Source organism: Artibeus jamaicensis, unplaced genomic scaffold (assembly GCF_021234435.1).
Source record: "Artibeus jamaicensis isolate MK-2021 breed Jamaican fruit bat unplaced genomic scaffold, CSHL_Jam_final contig_240, whole genome shotgun sequence".
In the NCBI taxonomy this organism is placed as follows: domain Eukaryota; kingdom Metazoa; phylum Chordata; class Mammalia; order Chiroptera; family Phyllostomidae; genus Artibeus; species Artibeus jamaicensis.
Genome location: NW_026521506.1, coordinates 16680556 through 16693035, shown reverse-complemented (window position 1 = coordinate 16693035; position 12480 = coordinate 16680556). Strand labels below are relative to the sequence as shown.

Here is a 12480-nt window from a genome sequence, read left to right as displayed (position 1 = left end):
ATGGGTCTAGGCTGTCTTATGACCCTTAGGTAGTCTCATTAAATCTTTGAAACAACCCTGGATTTAAGTGTTATTATTAGGCTTATATTACAGATTAGGAAAGTCAGGCCCACACTTGCTCATCTGGAAAGTAAGTGACAGAGCTGGAATTCAGACCCACATCTGACTCCAGTGCCCTTATGCCCAAACATGGATCTTGCTGCTCTAGCCATTAGAAAGTCAACAGACTGTGTGCCCACCACTGCCAGGTGCAACAAAGGAAATATAAGATATGGTCCCTGCCTTTGAGAAAATTACCATCTATTTAGGGAGACTCAACTTACCCATGTGAAACAATTAGGGAAGAAAAACAGACAATATAATCAAGTGCCAAATAGGATGGAGCATCTAGGAAGCTATCAAGTAATTATAGTTTTAGTCAAAAGAGTTGTTTATAATAGCAATAAATGTAAAAATACTTCTTTAAAATTGTTCTTTTGCTATTTAGAAAAAAATGCTTTTGAGCTATTGCAAGGCATTGAGGAGAAAGTACAGCTAATTCGAGTAACTATATTTAACACACATGACAACTCTCTGTTTCTGGGCAGGGAGAACCCTATAATTCTAACATTATGCCATACAAATTATATGTTCTTTTGCCAAACTCTCCTAGCAAGTTTTACAGTCCCTTATAAAATACAAGAAGGTGAAAGTTAAAACCCATAGCATCAAGGAAACTACTTGGATACTGAGCTTGTCGCCTAGGGAATGTTTGGGCTTTAGACTTTTGCAGTTTATATCTCTTAAAAATAAATGGAGAGGAAAAGAACCTTCATTTGAGTTTGTCAAGAAGCCTGCTCCTCTCTTCAGTACACTCTTAGCATACTGAGAACATCCAGCTCAGTGCTGGTATGATCGAATTACACAAGGTTTCAAGGAAGAGAGGACTCTTGAGTTTGATTTAAAAAAATTATTCTGGTGTTAAGATCGAATCTTTCCCAGACACACTCAGTCTCTCATTCTCGTCCTTCTCTCCCCTACCAGGCAAAGAAAGGTTTTATGTGATATATGCCACACACATTATTACATGTGAGGAAGAAAAGAACCATTCAGTTATAGGCTAAAAAACAAAGAGAGAAATTTGAAATATTTCAAAGTAATAAGAGCCACAAACAGCTGTTTGGTACCCAATATAGTTCTGCCTGGGACAACAGTGCATACTGTTGCAACTGGCTCAGGAGGGAAGAGTTGTAGGGAAATGGGTTAAGACAAAATGTGGTTCTGTCGCTGTTTTTCATTCTACTGGAGAGCAACGGCCAGTAAGGTTAAGAAAAAGGAGTTGGCTGCCAAAAAGGGAGGGGGGGATGAAATATACTTGGCACATTCATAATGATAACAGTTAAATTACAGCCAGGTTGCCTTTGATAATATCCCATGAAAGATAATGTTATGTTGTAGATGTTTTTCTGACATGAGTGGTTCCCTTTACCATGCCTTTTCCTCTTTTCACAGATCAGTTATCAGAAAGACCATGTGGACGTTCCTCTTCTCTTAGTGCTGCTAATAGTTCTCAGACAAACCCACACGGAGCAGTTTCTAGCACAGCTCCAGGGCTGCAAAGGCAGTCAAAGGCAGTGGTAAGTATAGTCCCCAATTCCCCCTGCCTGTTTTAAAATCTGTGAAATCAGATCAGTTATCCCGGTTGCATTTCCATATGTAGTAAGATAACCATCCTGTTGTTTGGAGTGTCTGGAGAAAACTAATTTTAAACCTAGAACCAATTCAAGCTAGCCTGCTGGAACAACCTTTTGGTTGTTTGGGGTTGAAGAAAATTTAGGAAAATTTGGGTTGAAGTCCAGAATTCTGTCTCTTCCTAAAACTGAGAAAGTTTTTCAACTGAGAATGCTATGGAACTATGTTATTATGACTACTTCCTGATGGCAGTTTGCTGTTATTTCCCCCTATCCTTCCGTTTATTGGAACTGAATAGTGCCTGGTACACAATAGGCAATCAATATTAGTTGCTATTGTCATCGTTATTGCCATTTTTCTCTTTGTATTTATATTGGGCTTATGCTGAGCTCCTATATTGGATAGCCCAGTTATCTTTGAATTTGAAAAGCTATCTTACTAGAGCTTTTGTTTGGGAGAGAACATCCCATCTTCTGCTCTTTTGAGACATCATTTCTTGTCAAAGCCACCCGCTTGCTTTAAGCCATCATATTATTTCTAAAGCATTTAACCTTTTGACATCACAGGTTCCTTTGAGAAGCTGATGAACACTATAGTTCCACACTGCTTGGACCCACCCAGATTGTATGCAAAATCTTCTTTGTATGAACTTATGGGTTTATGTATTTTGGGTAAAGTTCAGTTGTGCTCATCATCTTCTCAAAGGGACTTGTGACAGATTAAGAACTTCTGACTTAGTAACTATGGGGTATTTGATCTTTACATATGACTAAGTCTTAGCCAATTTAGGATATTCTTAGTAATTGGAACGTGGGAGGCAGATTTTATGAGAGTAGGTTAGTACCTAATCTTGGCCATATAATTACATAAGATAAGCTTATGTGTTGGGTAGAGGCAGAAAAGAATAGTTTATTGTTCTACTTTGTTTCCTGGATCATTTAAATAAGTATCTTTAGACAATTGGTAGGGGGAGAGGGAAATTAAAATTATGACTCCCTCCAAAATACACAGTCTCACAAATACCAAAGTTTGCATAGTTTCCAGAGATTGATTAATCCCTCCTCCCAGAGGCTTATCCATGTTAAGCTCACTCCTAAGTTAAAAAAAAAAACCCTCAAGACTGAGATAGACCTGGGGTTTTATCCTAGGTAACCCCACTTAATTTACCTAAATTCATATAATTTCTGACCCTGCTTCATTTGAATAAGTGCTTCTTCTGGTGTGGCTTTTGTTTCTCTAGGAAATGACGGAAAATGGAAGTCACCAGTTGATTGTAAAAGCAAGATTTAACTTCAAGCAGACTAATGAAGATGAACTTTCAGTCTGTAAAGGCGACATCATTTATGTCACTAGAGTTGAAGAAGGAGGCTGGTGGGAAGGCACATTAAATGGGAGAACAGGCTGGTTCCCTAGTAATTATGTCAGAGAAATTAAATCCAGTGGTAAGTGAATCTTTTGAAAGCCTTTTTGAATGTGACTCTTGTAATTTCTTGGTATTCTACTAAAAATCTTGTAGTTTTAATCAGTTACTAGAAACTGTTTGTACTTGTACGTGTATGCCAAAAAATAAGACTAGAACAGAACTGGGAAAAATATGTGCTTAGATATTTTGAAATGAAGTTGTATTTATATTACATCCAGGCAGTAAAAAACTAAAAGAACAAAATAATTCAAAGCTCAGATAACTGTTATACCTTAACTATGTCCCTTCTGTATACTAATTCTAGCCCATGTAACAGTACATAGTCATTTCTGCTAGTCTAAAAATCACCGTGGCAGAATACAATAATAAAAGAACCCATGTGCTAACTAACTTCCTTTTTTTTAGCCATAATCTCTTTAAGCAGACTTAAGTCTTAATGCCTCAGAGATGTTTTTGAGAAATAGCAATCATAGGACTACAGGACGTTGTCTGGCCACTTTGATTCTGGAAAAGATTGCCCTTAACTCATTGCATACTGCTAACTGCTTATCTGTTTTCATTATAATATCCAGAGAATGAAATGTAATTGCTGTTTAGCAGTTTTTTAGAACTTTCTTGGATAACTTACTTACTTTTTATTATTTAAGAAAATAGGCCCTGACTATATTACCAAACCCCCCTCCCCTGATATATGGAAATATGTCATGACACAGATAAAGTAGTGTTTGGTTATTCACATTATTATACCTCTTCACTTTTCAAAAATATTTACCCAAGGGCTTCATTGAATAGTTAGCTCCTCAGTGCATTTTTGTATTTGTCTTTACTGTTTTTTTTAATTGCCTGTCTTTTAAAAAAAGATTTTATGTATTTACTCTTAGAATAAGGGGAAAGCCCTGGCTGGTGTAGCTCAGTGAATTGAGCATGGGCCTGTGAACCAGACAATCGTGGTTTGATTCCCAGTCAGGGCACATGCCTGGGTTGCAGGCCAGTTCCCAGCAGGGAATGCATGAAAGGCAACTATACATTGATGTTTCTCTCCCTTTCTCCTTCCCTTCCCCTCTACAGATAAATAAATGAAATCTTTAAAAAAAAGAAAAAGGGGAAAGAAGGGAGAAAGAGAGGGAGAGAAACACCAATTGGACACCAATTGGTTGCCTCTTACACACCCCCACATGGGGACCTGACCCACAGCCCAGGCATGTGGTCTGACTAGCAATGGAGCAGATGACTTTTCAGTTTGCAGGCCAGCACTCAATCTACTGAGCCACACCAGCCAGGGCTTTATTGCCTTTTTAATGCCTCAAAATTAATACTACTAATTAGTAAAACTATAGGCTCACTGTAAATAAATTATAACATTACAGAAATATATAACGTAGATAATAAAAATTTCTCTCTTCCTTGTTCCCTTCCACAGATAACCACTGTTAGGAGCTTTTCCCTAAGCATTTAAGATAAAATTTACTTTGTATACTTTTTTTGTGTTGTGTGTTGGGTTAAGGGGAGGAATATCTCCTTTAATGGAATAAATGTCATCAACAGATTTATAATTATATATGCATGTATAGACTTACTAGAGTTTTTTGTTACTGGAAATCAAGAAATTTCTGTTGAGCCCTGAAGTAATTTCACAGGCTTTGCCTGGAATTTTCTTTGTCTAGATGATTTTCACAGCTGGTTTTTCTTTCATTTGGTATAATCTGGTTGTTAGGATCTCTAAATAACTTTCCAGATTCACTCTAACTTTGTTCTCTGATTCAGTATCTTTATCTGCAAAAGGCACAGCATTTGCTGTCTTTCCTTGGGATGTGGGAAGTGGACAGACAACAAACCTCCATTATAATGTCCTTCATTGACATACCTTGTAGCACAGTCTGGCCACTCCTTTGAGGATTGCTCTGGGCTATTTGTCCCGGTTTTTGGACCCTTTCCTTCAATTTCTCCTGTACTCTTTTTGGTTTAGAACACAGTTAAGGACTCACATCACAAGCTCTGGCTCTGCTTTGAGCAGCTAAATTAACCCCTAGAAGCATTTTATGCAACTGCTAAGGTTAGGTCTGAATACCTGGGGCCAGCTGAACTAGCCTACTAGTCAAGGAAGTCCAGGACTAGAAGAATATGGAATTAAATCTCTTACCTAGCTTATTTCATTAACATTCCTTTCTCTTCTTTTTCCCCCCAAAGATTAAAAAAAGCATTTATTTGAGTAAAAAGAAGCTGAAGTCCAGGAGACACAGATTAGGTAGCTATTTATCTTGTGTTGCTTCAGTAGCTTTCTACCTGGTGTCTCTGCTGCTGTCCTTGTCACTCCTAAAATCTAATTTAAACTCAGTAGACAGAGTAATTCTTTCAAAATTTCTTTCAAAATGTAACCTGGTTAATGGCCACCCATCTTAAAAACACTAAAGTCAAGGTCATCCTAATAGCCTACAGGGCCCTACAAGCTTTGGCTTCCCATTGCCCCTCTGACCTCCTTCTTCTCTGTGCTCTCTCACTTATTCCACTTCAACCACACTGGCCTCCTGGTTGCCTATGCTAGACAGGTACCTGCCTCACTGCCTGGAACACTGTCATGATGGAATCAGGTCTTTGCTTACTTATCAGCTCTACAGCAGGGTCTTCTCTGGTCACCTGGGAGAAAATTGAACTTTATCCTCACTACCCCCTTCCCCTTCCCTGATTTATATTTTTGTTTACCATTTTCCTCCATCTAAAATATATACATTTACTTATTTATTTCATTTAATATCTGTATCTTATCATTAGAATGTAAGTGCTATAAGAGCAGAGATGGCTTTTTGTTTGGTTTGTGTTCAGTATATATTTGTAAAATAAATGAATATTGTAGGGCAGGTCATTAAATTCTAGTCAGCTAGTTTATTGAGCACCTCATAGGCACTGGGGTGGGAGAAGCATGGACCCTGCTTCCAAAGACCTGCCAGTGTAGTAGTCAAAACAGGTGTGCACACAATTAACTGTAACAGGATAAGAGAGAATAAGTAACACAGACAAAGCTCAAAGTCTAAATAAGATGCTGTGGGAGTGGTAAAGAAATGACTCAATTAACAATAACCTAAAGGGGGGAAATGTACTTGAATTGGATCTTGAAGAATGGAAAAAAGCTTCTGACTGCTAGAAGGTTAGAGGGTGTTAGTAAAATAAATCATGGAAGTAGGACAGCCTGGAGCAAATAGGATGATTTGAGTTGAGAGTAAGGTGAATGAAGAGGAGTGGGGCCTTGAGCTGGAGCTGCATTAAGAGGATATTTCAATGCAGGGAATAGCATGTAGTTTAGAAAGATCTTTCTAGTGGTATTGTGGGGCCTGGGTTGCAGGGAATTGGTGAGAATAATTAATGAGGATATGCGGAAACCAGTAGAGATGACTGTTGAAATCCAGGCAATCCAGATAGTAGTGTTTGCTACTCTTCTGAGAGTGGAGAGGAAGAGAAAGTGAGTGGATGCAGTACACATTGTTATGAGGAAAAGAGAAGAGGTGAGGAAGACTGCAATTCTAGGGGTCTAGCTTAACGGTGAGCTCTTTAGGGACATGCAATGTTATCCACCTAGCCAGCCAACGAAGGTTTATTCACCATAACTAGGGTATCAGTCTTTGTCCTGGGCACTGTTAAGGCAGAGAGAGCTAAGCCATGACTCTTGCCTTCATAGTATTCATAGTCTAATGAGGAGGAGATAATAATAAGAATGCAGTGTGAAAGTTTAGTGATAGGGCTAAATTTAGGGTATTTTGGATGTGAGCAGAATAGAGGTGACTCATCCTGACAGGAAAGTCAAGGGGAACTAAGTCATCTTTGTATACCTTTATGTACCCATAGAGCCTAATGCAGTGCTTTAGACATTGGAAATATTTGCTTCTTGCTGACCTCCATTAACAGACAAGATTGGGAAGATAGGGAAAATAGGAGGGGTGTGTGTGCATGAGTGTATATGTGTTGCCTGGGTGGGTGGTTGCCACTGAAGATGATGAAGTGTGTTTGGGGCATGATGAGTGAAGGTGCTAGCAAGTAATAGTCCTGAAGATTTTCAACAGGTAATTAGCAGTATGAATTTAGAGCATGGGAGAGAGAGACAAGCTGGAGATGAAACTGACGACTGACAGTATAAAGTGGTACATGATGAATATAAAATATATAGCAGATCATCAGTGGACAAAGAATGCACTGTGGCTGGAGAGGTTGGGGAAGGCTTCATGGAGGAGGTAGGGCTTGAGTTGAACCATCAGAGTCATGTAGGCTGTGGGTAAACCAAGAAGAGAGTGGGGGACAATCTAAGTCAGTGATTGACCAGGGAGAAAAAACCCACAAAGGATCTGCAGTAGAACTGAGCAGAGTGAGCTTGGGGGACAATGGGAGAGATAAACTTGAGGTAATGAAAATGTCTTGTTGGGAAAATTGATGTTAAGTTTTTGTTGGCTTGAATTCCTTCCCATCCCAACTCTTGCTGCCTTCACAAAATAGTGAATAGGCCAAAACCTGTCTACAATGCTGCTGAGGAACATTTTTAAATGCAATGCTGTGCTGTTTTATGTTTGATCTAGAAAATACCAATCAATTTTTATTTCTTACAATGAACTTCATACTGATGTATAAGCTTGGGGAAGAAGATTTGTCTCTAAGGAGTTTTAAAAAAATAATTCGTAGATTTGTCCTGGCTGGTGTGTCTCAGTGGATTGAATGCCAGCCTGCAAACCAAAGGGTCGGTGGTTCGATTCCCAGTCAGGGCACATGCCTGGGTTGCAAGCCAAGTCCTCAGTTGGAGGTTCATGAGAGGCAACTGTACATTGATATTTCTCTCCTTCTCTTTCTCCCTCATTTCCCCTCTGTCTAAAAAATTAAATAAAAACCTTTAAAAAATGATTCACAGATTAAATGCACATCTCATTGAAATGAAACTTTCAATTTAAAGTTTTAAATCCCACTGCCATACAACCTCTTGAGTCATTTATGAAATTGAATCAGGCATGGAACTAAGAAACTTCTGGGATCTATGTCTGCTTACTATTGGTGTAAATGTGTAACACTGAATTCACTTGAATAGTCAGTAAACCTGACAAAAATCATTCATGATAGCCAGGGTACCATTCAAACTGACAATACACATTTTTTATATTGTCTTAAGGCCAAAACAAAGCAATCCCAGTCCAGTACAAGCCTCACCCTGCAGACTACTGTGTCATGTGAGTGCTGTGCATAGTTGTTTTTTTTTTCCTGGAGCCTGTTGGTGACGAGAACACTCCCTGCCCTGGTAAATTTGCCCTTGGGGAATAGCATTTTGAGTTTCAGATTTTGTCTAGAGTCAATTATAGCTGAAGCCCTGGGAAAAGCTTCTTCCTTCTTTCATCAGGAAGAGGCTAATATCAGAGGATTTATAAGACCACCAATGTAATACTATAGAAAGTTAAAATATATTATAGAATATTTGAGTTCAACACACACAGACACACACACATTCTCTCTTCTTTCGACATGAGTTTGAGGCTGAAGGTAGAATAGACTTTTGTGACCATGGTGATAAAAGCCTTTCACCAAGGATGATGGAACCCGGATACTGGTGACATTATGAATCCATTGTTACCAGTCCTACTGTCCTACCATCTGTTTTGTTGTTACATGAGGAAAATAAAACTCATTTTTGAGCAAAAATATTTGTTATCAAAGATTTTATTTCATGAAAAGTGCATGTATGAATAACTTAGTCATTATATGAACTAAAGAGGGTATATTACAGGCCTTTGTTCCTTTATTTCACTTGAGTCAGATATATTAGAAATAAGAAAATTAGCCATTTATACAATTTCTAGTCCTTTTCTTAACATCAGTTGTAACATATAAGTTAATACGTTACTTATGCATCAAAATAATTTCTGCCAGTACATCAATAACATAGTAAATTATATTTCTTTTAAAAATTTTGTCTTCGTTACCAAGAAAAGCTAAGGATTTTTTTCTATGCCAAGAAAATGTTGAGGTAAATATGATCAGAGTAGACATTCTAAGCAAATTCTGTTTTCTGCAACTGATTCAATTAAGGGCTCATGAAATCCTTCTTCTAAAACGTATTAGCAAGTAAATAGATATCAAATGAGGGGATTAAGTAGATGACTAATTAAATTTGTATTAAGGAAGATTAAAAAATAACTCTACTGATTATATACCAAAACTAGGTTTGAGCTTTATATTTAGACTTCCTGTTTTAATCCCCTAGGTATATCACAAAGATGTTTCATATCCAGAGAAACCAATTGTCACTAGATTTCTTTTTGTATTATCACCACCAACAGGCACTAGGAGTTTGTACATCAGCAAGGGAAGGGAAAGAATCAAAAGTTAATCGGAAAGGGATCTTTAGTTCAGGATTGGAAGAGCTTCTTATATATTAGAGTGACACTGTTGTTGTTTGGGATATATTGTGCCAAATTACCCATTTGAATTCTACATTACATTGACTGATGTTTTTTTCAGTCATGAATTGAATTGATCAATCTTTTCATTGCCTTAGAAACACCACCTAAAATATTTATGCATTTATGATAGTTCTGGTTAGGTCATTTTAAACCACTCCCAGGGACTGAACTTGTATCCTCTGAACCACCACACCTTTACTTCTTCTCCACTTGTTGCTGAGTGTGGGTTTCAGAGAGAACAGCACATGGCAGGAGTAAGAAGTAGTAGGGGTGGGGGTGGGAGACAAAGAGAAATCAGAGGTAAGAAACTCCCACTAAGGCATAGTGCTGGTGTTTTTCTCTTTGTAACCACTCAATTTCTCCCCCCAGTGGGGCCAGTCATTTATAAGGGCTACATTTTTTTCGACTTTCCAAGTTTGTCCCTCCAAATCTGTCCTGCTTCTACTCTTTTTGTTTTCAACACCCATCCTACACCAAGCCTGCCAGAAGAGCTAAAACTTCCAGCTCTTTGCTGAATAAGAGTGGTGAGATGGGTACCAGACTTATCAGGGTGGTTACTTGGTAATCGATATGAATTTATAATCACCTGAAACTAATATAATATAGTATGCCAAACAATTGAAAAATAAATCTTAAAAAAAAACAGTAGTAAGAATAGATATCCTTGTCTTATTTCTGATTTTAGGGGGGAAATCATTCAGCATTTAGTGTTTAACCATTATGTAAGATGCTAGCTTTAGATTTTCATAGATGCTGTTTATTAAGTTGCAGAAGTTGCTCTTCATTTCTATTTTTTTCTGGAAGTTGTTTTTCTTGAATGGATGTTCAGATTTGTTGTGTGCTATTATCAGATGATTTTTTCTGTTTAGACTATTATTGTGGGTTACACTAATTGATTTTTTAATATTTAACCAAGTTTTGATCCCTAAAATTGGTATGAATTACATAGTATACAAGTCTTTTAAAATTTTGCTGAATTATATTTGTTTTTCTAAATTTAATCTTTATTTTCACATTACCATTTAGTTCCCTTATACTTCCTACACTCCAGCAGTCACCACACTATTGTCTATGTCGATTAATCCTTTTTTCTTTTTGCTCAATCCCTCTACCCCCTCACTTTCCCCCCACCACTAGCTGTCAGCCTGTTCTCCATCTATGAGTCTGTTCCAATTTTTCTTGTTAGTTTGTTCATTAGATTCCACATATGACTGAAATCATATAGTATTTGTCTTTCTCTGATTGGCTTATTTCACTTAGCATAATATTCTCCAGGTCCATCTATACTGTTGCAAAGGGCAAAACTTTCTTCTTTTTTATGGCCAAGTAGTATTCCATTGTGTAATGTCTCAGAGTTATTTTACCCACCCATCTATTTTTTTCAACATGAATGTATTTTTTATTATTATTTTTATTTAATTATTGTCAAGTACAGTTTCCTGCCTTTTACTCCCATCCCAGCCCACCCCCTCCCGTGCTCCCCACCTCCCTCCCATTTCCACCCCCCTTAGCTGTTGTCCATGTGTCCTTTATACTAGTTCCTGTAAATCCTTCCCCTTTTCCCCCTGAAATTCCCTCCCCTCTCCCCTCTGGTTGTTGTCCCCCTGTTCTCTGTTTCAGTGTCGTTGTTTTTATTTTGCTTGCTTGTTTGTTTTGTTGTTTATCTTCCTGTTAAAGGTGAGATCATATGGTATTTGTCTTTTAACACCTGGCCTATTTCACTTAGCATAATGCTTTCCAGTTCCATCCATGCTGTTGCAAAGGGTAGGAGCTCCTTCTTTCTTTCTGCTGCATAGAATTCCATTGTTTATATGTACCATAGTTTTGACCCATTCATTTACTGATGGGCACCTAAGTTGCTTCCAGCACTTGTCTATTGTAAGTTGTGCTGCTATGAACATTGTGGTGCATAGGTTCTTTTGGATTGGTGTTTCAGGGTTCTTAGGATATAATCCTAGCAGTGGAATTGCTGGGTCAAAAGGCAGGTCCATTTTTAGTTTTCATAGAAAATTCCATACTGTTTTCCATATGGTTGTATCAGTCTGCAATCCCACCAACAGTGAACTAAGGACCTCTTTTCCACACAACCTCTCCAACATTTGTTGTTGGTTGCTTTGTTTACAATAGCCATCCTGACCAGTGTAAAGTGGTATCTCATTGTGGTTTTAATTTCCATCTCTCTGATAGCTAGTGATACAGAGCAACATTTCTTTTTTTAAAATTTTTATTTATTTTTAAAATTTTATTAAGTTATTTTTCAAGTACAGTTTTTTGTCTATTTCTCCCATCCCATCATTCCCCGTCCCATGCTCCCCACCTCCCTCCCATTTCCACCCCCCTTAGTTCTCATCCCTGTGTCCTTCCTATTTGTTCCTCTAAATCCCTCCCCCTTTTTTCCCTTTAAATTCCCTTCCCTCTCCCCTCTGGTCACTGTCCCCTTGTTCTCTATTTCAGTGTCTTTGTTTTTTTTTTTCTCTGCCTCCTTGTTTGTTTTGTTGTTTAGCTTCCTGTTAAAGGTGAGATCATATGGTATTTGTCTTTCAACACCTGGCCTATTTCACTCAGCATATTTAAGTCTTTTATCCACCTTGAATTTATTTTGGTATATGGTGTAAATTGGTGCCCAAGTTTCATTTTTTTGCACGTAGCTGTCCAGTTCTCCCAACACCATTTGTTGAAGAGGCTATCTTACTCCATTTTGTGTTACTGCCCCCTTTGTCAAATATTAATTGATTGTAGAGAATTGGGTTGATTTCTGGGTTCTCTGTTCTGTTCCATTGGTCTATGTGCCTGTTTTTATGCCAGTACCAGGCTGTTTTGATTACAGAGGCCTTGTAATACAGTTTGGTATCAGATATTGTGATTCCTCTTTGTTCTTTCTCAGAATTGCAGCATCTATTTGGGGTGGTTTATGGTTCCATATAAATTTTTGAAGTGTTTGCTATATGTCTGTGAAATATT

The 12480-nt window shown here is 37.9% G+C and overlaps 1 protein-coding gene across 2 annotated transcripts in view; it reads left to right on the top strand.

Annotated features, from left to right (window-relative positions):
• The window catches only part of ARHGEF6 (Rac/Cdc42 guanine nucleotide exchange factor 6), a 164139-nt gene that overhangs the window by 46714 nt on the left and 104945 nt on the right, over positions 1-12480 (top strand). For both annotated transcript variants that reach the window (XM_037157059.2, XM_037157058.2), the window contains exons 4-5: positions 1492-1616; positions 2912-3113. In XM_037157059.2, the coding sequence (XP_037012954.2) occupies positions 1492-1616; positions 2912-3113 (327 nt within the window). The remainder of the gene's footprint in view (positions 1-1491; positions 1617-2911; positions 3114-12480) is intronic.